This window comes from Ctenopharyngodon idella, chromosome 20 (genome assembly GCF_019924925.1).
Source record: "Ctenopharyngodon idella isolate HZGC_01 chromosome 20, HZGC01, whole genome shotgun sequence".
NCBI classification, from domain to species: Eukaryota; Metazoa; Chordata; class Actinopteri; order Cypriniformes; family Xenocyprididae; genus Ctenopharyngodon; species Ctenopharyngodon idella.
Window position 1 is genome coordinate 26,738,287 of NC_067239.1, and position 17,776 is coordinate 26,756,062.

The following is a 17,776-nucleotide window of genomic DNA, read 5'->3' on the forward strand; positions in this document are numbered from 1 at the left end:
ACGTTTTCCGTTCACCGGTTTGTACCAAGTCCAGAAAAGGGGGGTGTATTATTTATTACATGGTTTATAATTTGTTAGCGCCAATATAGACATAAAAATAACGAATCAAACAAAGCATATAAACGAGAAACTACTTTTAAAGTAATATAACTGGTTTAGAATTAATTATATTGGGCTAGAATTCATAGTTTGTTTACACTTGCTCCCCTACAATGCAGAAATATTAAGAATAAAGCGCCAAATCTGAAAACACGGACAGGAAGAAACATCCATATGTGAATGTGAGCTTATGCTGCTCATCCACCCAGGTATGTCAAAACAGCACTGTAGGGAATTAAATATTATTAGTGCTCTTTATTATTCTTGTAGGTTTCTATTGTAAATTTGCTCAGGAGAGCAATAAGCACAACGGAAATGGTTTGAATGCTTGTTAAATGCATGTTAGTCTGAATCAATCCTACATGACCGGCAGTAACAGCCGTGTCCTTCATCTAAAACTTTTTAAACACCACTTCTGTATAATTGTATATACAACTGTATAATTTATATTAATGCAATTTTAATGACCTAAATTAATTAGGAAGCTGCATGAAATCTTTATATTTTTATGAAATAATTTGTTGCTGTAGGACTATTGAAGTGAAATACAAAACCGCATTAAATGGGTTATTAAAAAAGGTAAAATGTCAGGGTTGTTATTATTATTACTATAATGTGATTACTTAATTTTATAATTTATTATATTCTTTTGTTTTAATCGTAAATAAAATAATTTAAAATGTTATTTATTCTCTGTGTACCTGCATTATAAAGTTTCAATCATATCTTATACAAAACATGGTTACATGTATATATAATTATTGCCTATATAAATAGTCAATAGAGGAATGGTTATTCAAATATATAATGTTTGTCATTTTTTTATATTAAATAGAAATAAATGAAATACTAAATATTTCATATTTAATTTATTTTAACATTTTAGACATATATATATATATACACACATCGTCACATACATGTATTTAGTGAATAATAAAATAGAAAATATTGTGCAATATCACATTTAATTTATACTTTTGAATGAATATGAACTACAGGTCAATTAAGAATTTTATAATATTGGGCATTAGCTTATTTCTGAAAGTTTATATCATCATGAAAAACCTGAAAATATTACAGTTAATTTGTGTAATAGGAATTTCAATAGTCACTACATTTTTCTAGTTATTTTCTAGATCTAAATCTTTAACCGGCTAGAAAGTGCTTTTCGTGCATCCAGTGTAATTTTTTTTTTTTTTTTCAATGAATCAGTAAAAATGGTTTACAGATTTGTGATTCCTTAGCAAATTTGTCTGAAATTTGTCTAATTTTTTTAGTAATTGTCTAAGTTATAAAAAATGACTAGAAAGTTAAAGGAAATGAATTGGTCAAAAACTGTGGGAACACTGAATCAAACACTTAAAATAATTAAATTTAAGTAAATTTTCCTAAATTTGTATACGTTTTAACTTACAAAAAAAAAGAAAAAAAAAGTTTCACAATGTTTGTCAGCTACCCTGATGCAAGCGTATGAGTATGAAAGATGAACTGTAGTAAGTTATATACAGACAGACCCATCACTTGCTGCTCTCTTCCAGAATACGTCATGTCAAAGTGATCAGTTTCAGTCTCCAGATGAACATGATGCTCAGCCCGGATCAGGTGTCCTTGATAGGACTGGTGTTTGAGACTTATGTGATGGAGCACCACAAGAATGACATCCTACAGATCTTCCAGGAGGCTAGTGAAGATTCTCACTATCCTGTTGTAGTGAATGCCATGACCTTATTCGAGGACAATATGGAGGTTGGAGAGTGTTTCAATGCATTCCCCAGCCAGGTCCTGCCTATATTTGACAATGCCCTGCACAGAGCGGCCCAGACCATATCTCAATCTTCTTCCTCACCGCAGGGGAGTTTCAGCCTCAAACACAATCTGCATGTTCGTATATCAGGTAAGCAAGTATAAGAACATCCACTCTTTTACACTGACACCTGTAACAGGGCTCAACAACCAGGATTTTATACATTTGCTCTGTATATTTGTGCAACTTCCTGACCAGCCTGACACAACAACCAGTAACACGAGTTTTGAGGAGTATTTGAGAAAGCTGTTGGGAAATTAGCTTTATTTTTGTTTCTGTACAGTTTCTGTTTGGGAAAGCTAGTAGTGCGGAAATTGCACACCACCTTTATTTACCTTTATTATCAGAAAACAATATAAAAAAAAAAAATATTGTGTACATTTCAAAATTAAAAAAAAAAAAAAAGCCAAATCAATCATTAAAGAGGGAAAAGAAAAAGAAAAAATAATAGTACAGAATAATCAGTAACACATTACACTGACTATGAAAAATAATTTTATTATTGAATTTTATAAATGTGTTGTATTTGTTTTAATAAAATGATTTTTTTAATCTCAACTATCCTAAATTTACCTGAACAATAAAGCTTGAATCATAATTCATTATTTTCAAAACATGATTACATTTAAATATAATTATAACCTTAACATATTGTTAATAATAATATTTTTATATATTATTATGTAATAATATTATTATATAAAAATATATATTTAATTTAATTAGTTATTTAAAAAACATTAGTTATTTAGAATTTAAGTGAATAGATTTTGGTCTATATTAATTTTTAATCTCAAATAATCTTGTACCTGTACAATAAAGCTTGAACCATATTTTTCATTAAGTATTTTCAAAACATGATAACATTTATACATGAATATTTCCTTACACCTAAAAAAATGTGTATACTTATATACATGTAGTCATAATAAATATTAATTATGTACAAGTAAAATGTTAATATTTATTGTTTTAAAATATTAAATGAAAATGAATGAAATTCATATTTTATTTCTGAGAGAGAGAGAGAGAGAGATCAGTTAAGCATTAATGTTTGGCATTAATTTATTCATGAAAATGATTCTCAGGGGTTACCAACTTATCTGTCTACTTATAATAGGAGGCACTAAAGTGTTTTTGGCCTGACAATAATATACTGTATGTACTGCATACTCCAAGGTGTCTAGAGAATATGCAATTAATGTTACAGCTCTAAGAAATGCAACTATTGGGCCTGTTTGTGCACAAATAGAGTTCCTCTGTTTCCAATTTGGCATGTATCTCACAGTGATCATAAGTGCCTTGTATATGGCTGACTGTTCTCTTTGTGTAACTGGTAGATCTGCTGCCATAAAGCCGCAGAGTGCCTCCAACTGTCTGTTTCATTTGCTCTTGAAGGCTTGCAGCCTATTAGTTTGTCAATGCAACACACAGGCTGTTTCCCTCTTCAGGCAATTAGACCACAGCACACCGTGGCAGACAGCTCGTTTGTCCTGCCGTGAACTGTTATCTGTTATCATGGTCGCTTCCTCTGATCTTGTGTCATATAACCTGCACGATATGCTGATGTGTTTTTCTCTGTAACAACAGTCTCGTTATGTTGGCTTGCGGTGAACAGGAGCTGGAGAGAGATCAGATGAAGCTTTTAGAAGGTGCTCAGGTGTGAGTGCAAACACTGCACGATGTAACAACAAGATGAGCAGTGGCTCTGCAGGAAGGGTATTGATCCGGATCTGAGGAGAGAGAGGATGTGTCATGTGAGAGGTCGGACAGACACGGGCTGTCGGAGGAAAGAACAGCTGAATGTGGCTTCAAAGGAATAGCTCAGGAAAATTCTCTCGGTATTTGCTTGGTATGAATTGTATAATTTCTTTGAAACGTAAAAGGAGAATTTTAGAAGAAACGTTTCACATGCAAAACTATGCGGTGTAGGCATGAATGATTCATCAAATTGTGTGACTTTTCAAAGTGATCAAACTAATAATTTACAATCAGACTGGTGTTTGGTGGCAGAGTTATTGTTAACTGAAAGTAAAACTATTAAAGCATTTTTCTTCATTAAAATAAAGCTGAAAAGAATATTAGTAAAAACTACACTCCAAAAAATGCTGGGTTAAAAATAATCCAAGTTGGGTTAAATATGGACAAAACCAACAAATGGGTTGTGTTGACCCAACCTGTTGGGTAGTTTTATTTAACTAAGCTATTGATTAAAAATTACTATATGGCTGGCTTAAAATGAACCCAAAATAGGTTAGAAATGAACATTTATTAATATGTTTAATAAATGAACATTTATTGATAAGTTTAATAAATAATAATAATTAAATAATAAACATTTATTAAATTGCTTGTTAATAAATGTTCACCTTTTGATTATTACTGTTGCCTCTAGTAATTATGTGTCTGATTTTTAATTTCCAACCCATTTTGGGTTCGTTTTAAGCCAACCATATAGTACTTTTTAATCAATAGCTGAGTTAAATAAAACTACCCAGCAGGTTGGTCAGACATTTAACCCAACCGCTAGGTTAAGACAACCAAATCGCTGGGTTTGTCTATATTTAACCTAACTAGGATTGTTTTTAAACCAGCATTATTTAGAGTGTATAAATAATATTAAAATATAGTATATAAATAATATATGTATATTAGTGCTGTTGCATCCAAAATAAAAGTTTGATCACGATAATTAACATGCACGATAGTGTTATCGTTGGCACTTCAAGATACCGTGAATAATTATTTAATATGAATTATTCAGATTTTTAGAATGCATTTTAAGAATACTTTACCCATCAACCGTTTAAAATGCACAAAACTGCTGTATGCTGCGTCAAAGAGGCACACGCACTTATGTAAACAAGCCCGCATGGTGGAACAAGTGAAGGAGAGGAGCTGAATGAAAAAGCATATTCACTCTCTGACAGCAGATGGCGCTGACAGAACAGCAGAAACGCAGCGGTTACCCCGGTAACACCCATAAACAAAGCAGCTGTGCGCTACCTTTTTTAGTATTTAAATGTTTCAAAGAGCCATTCAGATTTTTGTATTCGCAATGATGTTCATCACAGCACCAAATACTTAAAGTTATTTTTTTAAATGTAAACATTTTTATATTTTAATCTGGACTACTACAACATGCCCTAGGTTTTGTTTGCATATGTTCTGATCCAGTTCATGCACACTTTACAATAAGGCTTCATTAGTTAACATTAGTTAATTCATTAGTTAAACTGACAATGAAAAATACTTCTAAAGCATTTATTAAACTTAGTAAATCTTAATTTCAACATTTAATAACACATTGTTGAAATCAAAAGTTGTAATTGTATTATTTAATAGAGCTGAGCTAATATGAACAAACATGACAACACTTTTTTTGCAAATTTCAATATCGTGATAATACCGTATACCATGATAAAAGCTTCAGCAATTATCGCAACATGAAAATTTGATACCGTCACATGCCTAAATATGTGTGTGTACGGTGTATAATTATGTATATTTAAATGCACACATGTATATATTTCAGAAATATTTGTATGCATATACATATATACACAGTACACTAATATAATGGAAAAACAAACTTTTATTTTGGACGCGATTAATTGCGATTAATCGCTTGACAGCACTAATGTATATACTAAAATATATATAAATAATATAATGCAATGGTCAACGATAACAGTTTGAAAAAAATGTTTTTTTTTTTTTTCCCAAAATGTTATCATTGACCATTGTGTTATCGTTATGTGTTATCGTTGACACATTTTGCTTTGGGTATGGAGGTACTCAAGTCATATGGAGATTTTAGGTGGGCTGTTTTGACTTAAGCTAGTTAGCAATCACATAGCAATGCACTAAAAATTATTCAAAACACCTAGCAACCACATAGCAACACCCTGGCATTATGTCATTGGCTTTCGTATGGGCGAGCAGCACTCATTTATACCCATGTAAATGTCTCTAGATGGATTCAGTCAAAAAGACTCTGACTGCTGTAGGGAGTGTGTCAGCAATAATCAGCTGACTGACCTTTCCTGTTCCCTGGATGTTTTATCCTGTTTTCTGGACAAAGGAGAGTTATAAATAGCCTGAGTGCAGGCTCAACTCATAGATCCAGCGTGCTGTGAATATGAAAGGGGGTCTGAAAATAGGACACACAGCCATAAAAAGCACACAGACCGTTGGCCATATCGCGATGAACAACCACGTCATGTGTCTGAATGCTTTCATGCTTTGGTGAAGGTCATCAGTGAGAGAAATTCCAGGTGGTGTCTCAGCAGTCCTGGGGGGTGACGTGTCTGTTTACTTTCTGAAGATGTGTGATGTACCTGTATTATAAAGAAGGGCACTCAGAGGTCGGGCTGGACAATAAAATCTAATATACTACATATATTTTAATGCTTGGTGAGCATAAAGAAGTCTCTTATGCTCACCAAGGCTGCATTTATTTGGTCAAAAACAGTAATATTGTGAAATATTATAATTTAAAATAACTTTTCAATTTGCATATACTGTATGTTAAAATGTCATTCAGTGTCACGTGATCCTTCAGAAATCATTCTAAAATGCTGATTTTTGCTCAAGAAACATTTCTTATTATCGATGTTGAAAACAGTTGTGCTGCTTAATATTTTTGTAGAAACCAAGATAATTTCTTTTAGGATTCCTTGATAAAAAAGAAAGTTAAAAAGAACAGCATTTTTTTAGATTAATTAGTTCTTTTGTAACATTATAAATGTTTTTACTGTCACTTTTGGAAAAAAAAAAAAAAAAAACATCATTGTGTAAAATTTATTAAAATTTATATTTTAATACGTAGTTATTATTTTACCTATACATTTAATGAAAATTTGTAATACATGAACAACAGTACATGAACATTTTTGAGGAATTTTGTAAGTGAATCACTGAATCGATTCATTGATGTTTGAAGAGTTTGAAACTGATTCATGTAAATTTTACAAAAAAAAAAAAAAAAAAAATAGAAATTGCTATAGAAATTTCAATCAGACCTGTTCAATTTGTAGTCATAAAACCAGGAAAAGAATTAGCAGTTTCTTGCAATGGAAATGGTTCTCTCAGAAATTTCTACTGGGTTTTAGGAGAATTTTGTTTTGTGCTTTATAAAAACAAAAGTTGCTATATATACGATTTAACAAGTACATAAGTTTGCGTGGTGCTTATTTTAATCAAAACCATGATCATGAATATATTATATTCCATATTTCTGCCAGCCCTAATCTGCTTATCTAAAAACTGCAGACTGACATACACAGGAAGAGTATGAAGATTGTTTTAGATGACGTGTAGGCAGAGAAGGGAGGCTTGTGTTTGATCCCTGAGGTATGTGGGATGGATCTTATTGCATTGTGGCGAAGCCAAGTGCTTTTCTCTAACGTCCTGTAGGAGATGATTGCCGTCACCTGTAATTACACGCTCTTCATCTGTAGCCCTGCAGACGTGACTCATCCATATAAACACACTTTACTGAAACCCATTTTCTCTGCAGCTACTGCAGTCTGTATCTGTCGTTCGAGGGGAGAGAAATAAATGAATGTAAGTTTATTGCCTAAGTAACTTTGACATTTTTTTTATTCTTCTTTCTTTTATGTTTTTCTATGATGCAACCATGCCGGGCCAGGTCATATTGAAATATTGAATGTGCTCCAAGTTGATTTATTATGCAAGGAACTGCAAGAGACTGTAACTTCGCTTTTGAACTTTTCATTAAAGAATATGCAGTGCCATCTAGCAGTTGGACACCATAACTGCTCTAACAGGAGCCCTAGACGGCTGTCGTGGAATAACACTGACACCTAGTGGTTAATATTATGCTTGCTTATTCCTTCAAAAGAAATAGTTCACCCAAAAATTAAAACAGCTTTCTTTCCCCAAAAACTGATTTATTACACATTTGCAGGTTTACCAATGTGTCCCGAGCTGACCAGAGATCACATTCCTAAAGCCAGAGATGTGGGCCACTTCCTGTCCGTCACAGGCACAGTCATCCGCACCAGTGTGACCAAAGTGCTGGAGTATGAGAGAGACTACATGTGCAATAAATGCAGGCACGTGTTCTCCGTGCAGGCTTCTTTTGAGCAGTTTTATACCTTCACTCCTCCCACCAGCTGCCCCAATGAGGATGGATGTAATTCTTTCAAATTCACCTGCCTGTCAGGGAGTGACGCCCCTCCGGCCGCCTGCAAGGACTACCAGGAGATCAAAATCCAAGAGCAGGTGAGGCACCAGGGATGTTGTTTATTCAGAAACGGTCATCATGGAGCAACCTGGTGCTGAAGAAACAATTCACACAAAATTGAAAATTGTATTGACCACTATTTTTAATATTACCCAAGCTCTAAAATGACATTCTAGGTATCGTAAAAGTAGTTCATACAACCTGAAGCCAAATGACAGATTTTTTTAAAAGGTCTTGCCATGCAGCTCATGGGATTCAAAGTTAAAATAAAGTTGAAGTAAAATAAAATGAAAATATCATTTAAATAAAATAATTATAAATGTAGATGTGACAGAAGCATTTACCCATCTAAGAAAAAAAAAATTGTGTTTATTTCTACACGTCAAAGTCTGTAAACTTTCTTCCTAACCAGCGTCCCTTCACTAACAGGTACAGAAACTGTCAGTGGGCAGTATCCCTCGATCCATGCTTATCATCCTGGAGGACGATCTTGTGGACAGCTGCAAATCCGGTAAAAGCAGAGTTTTGGTGAAAAAAGAGTCCAGTCTGTAGTTTTATTTAATGTATTTACTGGCTTTTACAACTTGACAGTGCAGCAATGTGATCTATATCCCATTATTACCTCAAAAAGTGACAAATTTAACATGCTATTAAAAATTATCTGTTGGGTATTTTGAGCTAAAACTTCACATACACACTCTGGGGACATCAGAGACTTATTTTACATTGTGTAAAAGTGGCATTATATGACCCCTTGAACATCATATTATTATACTGGACAGTTCATGATGTTCATTTTTTTAATCACTGTGTGTTTGCTTGCTGTTTATTTGTACTTTACTGATAATATAATAATAGTAACATCCCTCAGGGCAACATCATGTGTCTTTTTCCCTCATACGATGCTGCCGTGTTTCTCGCAGGCGATGACATCACCGTGTATGGAGTTGTGTGTCAGCGCTGGAAGCCGATGTTTCAGGATTGCCGCTGTGATGTGGAGGTTGTGCTGAAAGCAAACTATATCGAGGTCAATAATGAGCAGTCCACCACAGCACTGGTGCTGGAAGACATTCAGAAGGAGTTTGAAGAATTCTGGGACAGTCACAAACACGACCCCATTGCCGGTACACAGTTGGTGTCTCTTGAAATATTGAATCTGGGAAACTCAGTCTAGTAGTACAAATAAGCAATATGGCATTTTCAATACCATGTCTCCTTGGCATTTAAAAGATTTCTCTCTTTCTTATTGCTATCCAAACTCTATTATGGTTCTTGTAGAGGAAGTTCAGTTGATGAAGACCATGAAAGAGTGTTGTAATCTGTTGCCAGTGGTGTGTGCCGAGGCACAACATCATTATTAGGCTACTATTGCTCATAGGGTTATTGGGTTAGGGATTTGAACAAATCCCTAGCTGCAAGTATTAAATGTTGGCATGTAACTCATACTGTATCGTTTGTGCTGAGCACTTGAATGATACTTCATGTGGCTTTTTGAGGAAAAGTTTTTTATTACTTTTCTACACAGTCAAATGTACACTCTAAAAAATGCTGGGTTAAATATAGACAAAACCAGCAATTGGGTTAAATGTTTGACCAACCTGCTGGGTAGTTTTATTTAACTCAAATATTAGACTTAACTATTACTATATGTCTGGCTTAAAAAGAACCCAAAATTAAAAATCAGACATAATTACTAGAGGCAACAATAATAATCAAATTTAATAAGCAATTTAATAAATGTTTATTAAGTATTTTTTAAAACTTATTAATAAATGTTAATTTCCAACCCAGCAGCTGGGTTAAATGTTTGACCATCCTGCTGGGTAGTTTTATTTAACTCAACTATTGTTTAAAAATTACTATACTACTTAAAATGAACCCAAAATTGGTTGGAAATTAACATTTAAAAAAAAAAATACTTAAACATTTATTAAATTTCTTATTAATAAATGTTTACCTTTTGATTATCACTGTTGCCTCTAGTAATTATGTGTCTGATTTTGTGTTCTTTTTAAGCCAACCATATAGTAATTTTTAAATAATAGTTGAGTTAATTAAAATTACCCAGCAGGTTGGTCAAAACAACCTAATCACTGGGTTTGTCCTTATTTAACCCAACTTGGGTTGTTTTTAACACAGCATAGGGTAGGGAACCACCTGGTAATGGCCTAGCAACTGCTCAGATCATCTTAGCAACCACCTAGAACACCCTAACAACAATTTAGAACCCTTTAGCAACCTCCCAGAAAACCCTAGCAATCATTCATAATGTGGGACAGCTCATGGGATTCAGTATGGTTTATGAATCATATAATCTCTCATTCTCTCTCTCTCTTGACATTTTGAAGGCAGGAATGAGATCTTGATGAGTCTTTGCCCTCAGGTGTTCGGCATGTACGTCGTCAAGCTGGCTGTTGCTATGGTTTTGGCAGGTGGGGTACAGAGAATAGATGCGTCTGGAACTAAGGTGAGAGGTATGTGTTCACAATCCACATAATGGACAGTCTGACATTTTGGCTTATCATGGGGAAAAAGTTCAGAGGTGTGCTTGAAAAGTGTATTACTCTTGTGAATAAATCTGAATAGCTCTGACTCAAAGTATGCGCTCTGTGTAGGAGAGTCTCATCTGTTGCTTGTGGGCGATCCAGGCACTGGGAAGTCACAGTTTCTGAAGTATGCTGCTAAGATTACACCACGCTCCGTGCTCACTGCAGGAATCGGATCTACTAATGCAGGTACCACACATTCTTCTGAACTTCACTTCATCATCTCATTGACATTCGGAATAAGCAGTCACTATAGAGGGATGTTTTATTAATTAGCATAACTTTAACTTTCACTGCTTCGCTTTTTGAAGTACTTCACTATCTTTGAAGTATGTGGTATTTTTACTGATATTTTCCACAAAAATATTAAGCATAACAACTGTTTTCAAAATTGATAATAGTAAGAAATGTTTTAAAATATATTTAAAAATAAAACAATTTCCATAATATTTCACAATATTACTGTTTTTACTGCATTTTGATCAAATAAACGCAGCCTTGGTAAGCATAAGAGACTTCTTTCAAAATCATTAAAAAAAAACTTACTGATCCAAAACTTTTTAATAGCAATGTATATATGTAAATTAATATAAATAGTTTAATTCTTCATACTCAGAAAACTAAAATTTGTAATTACAATAAGTGATAAATAGGTATATGACAATAAATATGATTTGGTGTCTTTACTGTTACTGTTACGCTCTGTTACAACTGACTTGTAACACTCCTGAGATGAATTAAACAAAACAAACAATCAAAAATGCCAGAGCCAAACATTTTTTGTAGCACTGAAGTGGTTTGCAATGTCTGATGGGTACATTTTCTGACCCACTTCCCATGAAGTTAAATATTGTTGCACAAAATTAGTTTGCAGTGCCCTTCAGATTGCTGCATAAACATACTATTTTAAAAAAAATACTAGGCACTATTCAGTTTCTATTGTGCTGTTGCATCATTGTTTGCATCATTATGAAATGCTGGTCAGGTCTGACAGTGGCGGCTGTCAAGGACTCTGGAGAGTGGCACCTGGAGGCTGGAGCCCTCGTTCTCTCTGATGGAGGCCTGTGCTGCATCGATGAATTCAACAGCATCAAAGAGCATGACCGCACCAGCATCCATGAGGCCATGGAGCAACAAACCATCAGTGTGGCCAAAGCTGGGTGAGTGCTGGGGGAAATAATCACACGCCTGAGTCAGTTGTATTCCCTAGAGGTGGAATACAACTTTTCACAGATAGATTTCTTGCATTTTTATTAACCAAAAGCTTGTGAGCATCACATTAAATCTCCTACTTTCCTCTTTTGCAGAATGGTGTGCAAACTGGACACAAGGACCACCATCCTGGCAGCTACTAACCCAAAGGGGCAGTATGACCCTAATGTGTCGGTTTCTGTGAACGTGGCTCTCGCTAGCCCACTCCTGAGCCGCTTTGACCTTGTGCTGGTTCTGCTGGACACTAAAAACCCAGAATGGGACAAAATAATCTCCTCCTTCATCCTACAGAATAAAGGTTTGTCCTAGAGAAGAGTCTTGTTTTGTAATATCAGGGTTATATTATATTATATTATATTATATTATGGAACAAACATGAGTATATATTTATATATCCTGAATATAAAGTTGAATATTCCAAATATATAGTTAAAACTATATATTAGGATGTATATTTATATATTAAGACCTATAACTGTATATTCAGATTTACACCTATATATTCACAGTTTATATTTTATTTATTCAGATTTGTATATTTATTTACGCTTAAGTATATATTTGGATTTACATCATATTTTTATATTAAAAATATATGTAAATTATATTAATAATGTTAATAATATATGGTGTAAATATAAAAAAGTAAATTTGTTTTTTTATTATTTATTTTAAATAGTACATTTAATTTAATTAATCATATAAATCAAATTGTAAATGTAATATTTGACACCATTTATAATATTTACATTTTTTGCAGTAAAAGTGGGTCTTTATACTTGAAATATATAAATTCCTGCAAAATGTTGTTGTTTTACACATTTTTAACTTGATACCCGGCTCATATTTTACATGTTATTGTTGTACATGTAGTTTGCGAGGCATCATCTAATGTGTTATTGGATCAAACGCACCCCTATCCAGCCCGACTGCTGGTTCGTGCCTCCCTTGTGGGATTTGTTGCTTGTTCAGTCTTCGTTATTTTCTCAAGTGATGCCACTTTGATAGGAAAACCTGTCCCCTCGAGGGCTGGATCACCCCTCATTTGGCTTAGAATCTCTTTGATACTGACTAGAAGTTAATGGTGAAGCCTTGCCATTTGTTGCGTATTTATAAAATATTCATCTTAACGTCTCTCTCTTTATCTCAACTCTCTTCCCTCATGAATTCCCCACAGGAGCTCCAAGTGAGTCTTCATGTTTATGGAGTATGGAGAAGATGAGGGCCTATTTCTGCCTGATCAAGAGTCTTAAGCCTTGTATAACACAGGAAGCAAACTCCATCCTGAGCCGCTACTATCAGCTGCAGAGACAGAGTGACAGCCGAAACGCTGCTAGGACAACCATCCGCATGCTGGAGAGTCTCAGCCGCCTTGCTGAGGGTCAGATGCTAACACCTAGAATTCCCTCTGTTGTTATTTGCTAAAAGCTGTATTCAAAAACCTATCTGACTGTCTCTGTGTGTGTTTCAGCTCATGCCAGGCTGATGTTCAGAGAGACGGTGACAGTAGAGGACGCTGTTGTTGTGGTGTCTGTTATGGAGTGCTCCATGCAGGTAGTTTTATTAGCAATGCTGATACTACTCTATATACCTGAAGATATATTACATATTTGAGTATAGTGGATAAACATTTTTTTTTACCTCAGGGAGGCGCTCTACTTGGAAATGTGAATGCTCTGCACACCTCTTTTCCTGACAACCCCTGTGAACAGTATAAAACACAGTGTGAGATCGTGCTCGAGAGGCTGGGATTGACTGATATCCTACACAAAGAACTGCAAAGACTCTCGAGGTAAAGTGAAAATAGTACATTTAAGTACTACTTTTTATTTGGAATATTAATGAATCATACATACACACAGACATATCATTCAAAAGTCAAAAGCTTTTTTTATTATTCTTATTAAATTTAATAAAAAAATGACAGTGTTAAAAAAAAAAAAATCTTTTTACAAAATGCTGTTTATTTCAACTTTGAGCAAAGAATCCTGAAATGTATCATGGTTTTCACAAAAAAATATGAACTGTTGTCAACATTAACAATAATATGATATCTGAATGATTTCTATAGAATCATGTGACACTGAAGACTGGAGTGAAGGCTGCTGAAAATTCAGGAATAAATTACATTTCAAAATATATTCAAATAGGAAATAGTTTGTAATTGTAATAATAGTTCACAATATTACTGTTTTTACTGTATTTTTGATCAAATAAATGCTCACAGCCTTGGTGAGTGTAAGAGACTTTATTCAAAATATTTAATTATTTAATTTCATTACTGTTTGTTTTGTTAAAATACTAAATTATGAGATTTAATTAGCAGTATGGATCAATTAAATCAATGAATCAATTATAAAAATAATACATTATTTTATATTTTTTGTGATTATTATGTTTCGTTTGTGATTATATCAGTATATTCAATAGTTTTTAATAAATAATTTAATTTCGTTGTTTTTTAATTATTCCATTTTATTTAACAATATTATTTAATTGCAAGTTAAATTTCATCACTGTTTTTGTTAAAATATTAAATTGATGAAATTTAATTAGCAGTATGAATCAATTAAATTGTAAATTTCAATTAATATTAAATATAAATTGTTTGTGATTATATCAATGTATTCAATAATACATATATTTATGTTGTTTTTTAATAAATAATGTAATTTCAATAGCATTTTTTTTCTTTTCATTTAAACAAATTTGATTTAATTAGTAATATGAACCAGTTAAATGATAAATGTATTATATTAATATTACATGAATTATTTGCATTTATTTATATTTATATATATATATATATATATATATAATATAATATGTTAATAAAATATGACAATATCTCAGAGTTAAACCGTGTCAGAAAAAATTAATCTTAATTATGTCAGATAACACTTAAGCAAAACATGGTCAGGTCAAAGTGTCTATGTATGTGTGTGTGTGTGTGTGTGTATATATATATATATAATTTTACATTTAAATAGTAACATTTATTTAATTAGTATATATTTGTGTATACAATCAAAAGTTCATCTGAGCACAATAAAGCAATAAAGGCTTTTATGTTCCTTTAGGCTACAGAACAGAAGATCGGACTCTCCTAAAGGGACTGAACCACGTAGTGACCACACCATTGAGCGTGCAGCTGGTGAGAATCACAGTAACGGTGAGGTGACCACTGATTCAGACGCTGGTCTGGACTGGTTCCACTCCTTATCCAGCCCGACTGGTACCGGCTCCATCATTCACACCTCCCCCGTCATTACCTCCACACAGAACGCTACCACAACCCTACCCCGTGCAGTGTTGCCTAGCAACAGCCGTTCCATACGCCACAAGGGTTCTGCGTGGGAGAAGGATGAGGATATATCCATGGTTGAAGCTGTAGTGGAAAGGGGCTCTAAAAAGCTCAGAGGCAAACGACTGAACGAGATGAAAGCGGACCTCCTGCTGACTGAGGAAAGAGTTTTAGGAGGAACTGATGATGATTTAGAGAAGGTGTTCTCCCACAGTACAGGGAAGATACACTCAAAAAGGAAAAACACAACCATCAGTTTTCCTGATATGGACCAGGGGGATGATTTCAGAGCTGAGAGCGGAGAAGATTTACGCAGGACACTCACAAAATTCACGTTCAAGCCCAGAGAGAGAATGAGTTATGCTGATCAGTCAGTTGCAAATGCTAATACTAGTGCCGAAGTTGCTGTGCAACTTACTGCACCTCAGATGCGAGAAAAACAGGCCGAGAATCAGTCGAGCTCACTTCCTCCAGCAGAGGGCAGCAGAGCTAATAAGACGCTCCGACTAGGAACTCACAAAAAAACCAAGGACGTTTCCTTAGAGGTCTTGAATGATGAGAGCACAGCTCAGAAAGGGACGTTTGAGGACACTGAACATCAACAACTGCTGCTGTCGAGACTGAACAGTCTCTCTCCAGGTGAGAATAATGGTAACACTAATAAACACCCACAATCCCCACCAAAGACAGACCACCCAAAGACTAAGGTGGTCAGCTCGACTCTGGCCAAACTTTCCAGATTCTCTTTTATGGGCTCAGCTGAGGAAAAGACTGAAGATAAAACTATCCCAGCTCCACCGGATGCACAAGTAGCCATAAACGGCAGTACAAACAAAGTGCCAACAAGCACGGTTTCTGAAGACCAGGAAAACACAAGCACACAGACCAGGAAAAATATGATCACAGATGTGAAGACCACCACATTGCAGACGGGCAACACGAGGACAGAAGCCTCCGACAGACAGGAAGAATTCAGAGAGAACGCTTCAAAGAAGAGAAGATGTTTTGAATTGAGCTCCGGAGGCCCCGCAGGACTCCTCAAAGGTTTTTCCCTGTTCAGCTCGTCTGTCATAGATGATGAAGATCTAGACGCTGACTGGAACTGATGCAGCAGGAGACTTTTGTTGTGTGTGATAGAAGTATATGTAATTTTTATATGTAATTTGTTTTTTGTTTTTCATTTAAATGTAAATTAAAGAGGGTCTCTTTGAAATGAATGCCCTGTTTGTACTTTTGTTTTTGTTTCAGTAAATATCAGTTACATTTTTATGTCTGGTTTTGTTTTATCAAAAATTCAGTTTATATAGTTAAATGTACTTCTTAGATTTTTTTTTTATTATTATTTACATGGAAGTTTGCCTTCCCTTTGCAAAAAAAAATGCATTATGTTTATATTTTTAAAGTGTTTTATCAGTTTATCATCAAAATATAGGTGATATTTCTTTTTTGTAACAGGATAATTTATTATTATAATTTTTAGTATTTTTTTAAAAAGTTTTATTTCCCCAGGCCTATTTGTTTATGAAATAAAAGAGCAAATGCAATTTTAGCATTGCTCTTTTTAAAAAAAATTATAAACATCTCACTTATTCTGTAAGAGGGATTTAAACTCATGAGCAGAAGAGTTTCTTCAGTATAAGTCCACTTATACTGGTGGCCAAGTTACCAAAAACGTATTTATGTAACTTAGTTTTACAGGACAATTTTCAATTCTCCCTTAGAATGTTTTTGCTACTGTATCTTTAAGATTGACTTTTAAATCACCTCTTTATGAGTGCATTGCCACTGTTCCTGCTGAATCCCAAATAGGCTGTAAACATCTTAGTGGTCATGTTATTTCCGCATGGTTTTGACATCATAACCATGATGGTTTATGAATGATCCGTTTTTGGGTCTGGATCTGGGTGGACTAAAGTATACTTTGGCCGTCCACATGACGTGAGTTTCGTCATCAGGAGGGCCCGCGGACATCCGTGTGCAGCCCAATTTTTGAGACCGCGTACAACAGCGCATATGCTAATGACTTGAGTGCTTTAAAACAGCGGTCCACTAGAGTGCGCATGCACTGAACGCATCTTTCTGCGCTCACGGCCAAAGGAGTATACTTTGAAAGGCTTGCGTGTTCAACTGTGCACAAGACGGAGCGGAACGCGGAAAACGAAGTATACCCTGGCCTTAAGGAGGAGATAATCATTAAGTAATTCTAAATGTATAGTAAACCATTTCAAGAATCAGGACAGTTGCTGTTAACAATCTAATAATGAACGTACAGTGACTTATTGTTCAACAATATCTACATGCGGCCAGCAAAAATAAAGCCACACTAATGGCACCTTTCAGCTCATGTAAAGTCAAACAACCATCAAAACAGATGCTTTGATGCTTAGCAGATGCTATACTAAATGTTTTCAGGCTTGAACAATTCACCCCATGGGAACGGTGAATGACACCATGGTGAGGAGATGTTGTCTATCGTCATGGTGATGGATTGCATTCCATTGGGAGTTTAGGGATGACAGTAGGTGATAATAGGATCATACAGGATCTGCTGCCTTCCCCAAGGTCAAAATCATGGATTAAGACAAGATGGGTCTCAA

General features: G+C 34.5%; 1 protein-coding gene across 1 annotated transcript; it reads left to right on the forward strand.

Annotated features, from left to right (window-relative positions):
- The first annotated feature begins 150 nt into the window (after nt 1-150).
- Nucleotides 151-16,448, forward strand: mcm9 (minichromosome maintenance 9 homologous recombination repair factor). The gene is made up of 13 exons (XM_051876197.1): nt 151-308; nt 1,641-1,996; nt 7,839-8,155; nt 8,547-8,628; nt 9,041-9,241; nt 10,466-10,591; nt 10,733-10,852; nt 11,649-11,823; nt 11,971-12,173; nt 13,053-13,256; nt 13,347-13,429; nt 13,522-13,667; nt 14,956-16,448. The coding sequence occupies exons 2-13, from the start codon at nt 1,678-1,680 to the stop codon at nt 16,283-16,285; spliced, it is 3,306 nt and encodes a 1,101-aa protein (XP_051732157.1). The 5' UTR covers nt 151-308; nt 1,641-1,677; the 3' UTR covers nt 16,286-16,448.
- The last annotated feature ends 1,328 nt before the right edge of the window (nt 16,449-17,776 follow it).

Bases quoted from the DNA above. Each gene is read 5' to 3' on its own strand.
- mcm9 (XM_051876197.1), top strand. From the start codon at position 1,678: ATGAACATGATGCTCAGCCCGGATCAGGTGTCCTTGATAGGACTGGTG. The intron at 11,824-11,970 runs GTGAGTGCTGGG...CCTCTTTTGCAG, and splicing joins ATCAGTGTGGCCAAAGCTGG to AATGGTGTGCAAACTGGACA. The intron at 13,668-14,955 runs GTAAAGTGAAAA...ATGTTCCTTTAG, and splicing joins GAACTGCAAAGACTCTCGAG to GCTACAGAACAGAAGATCGG.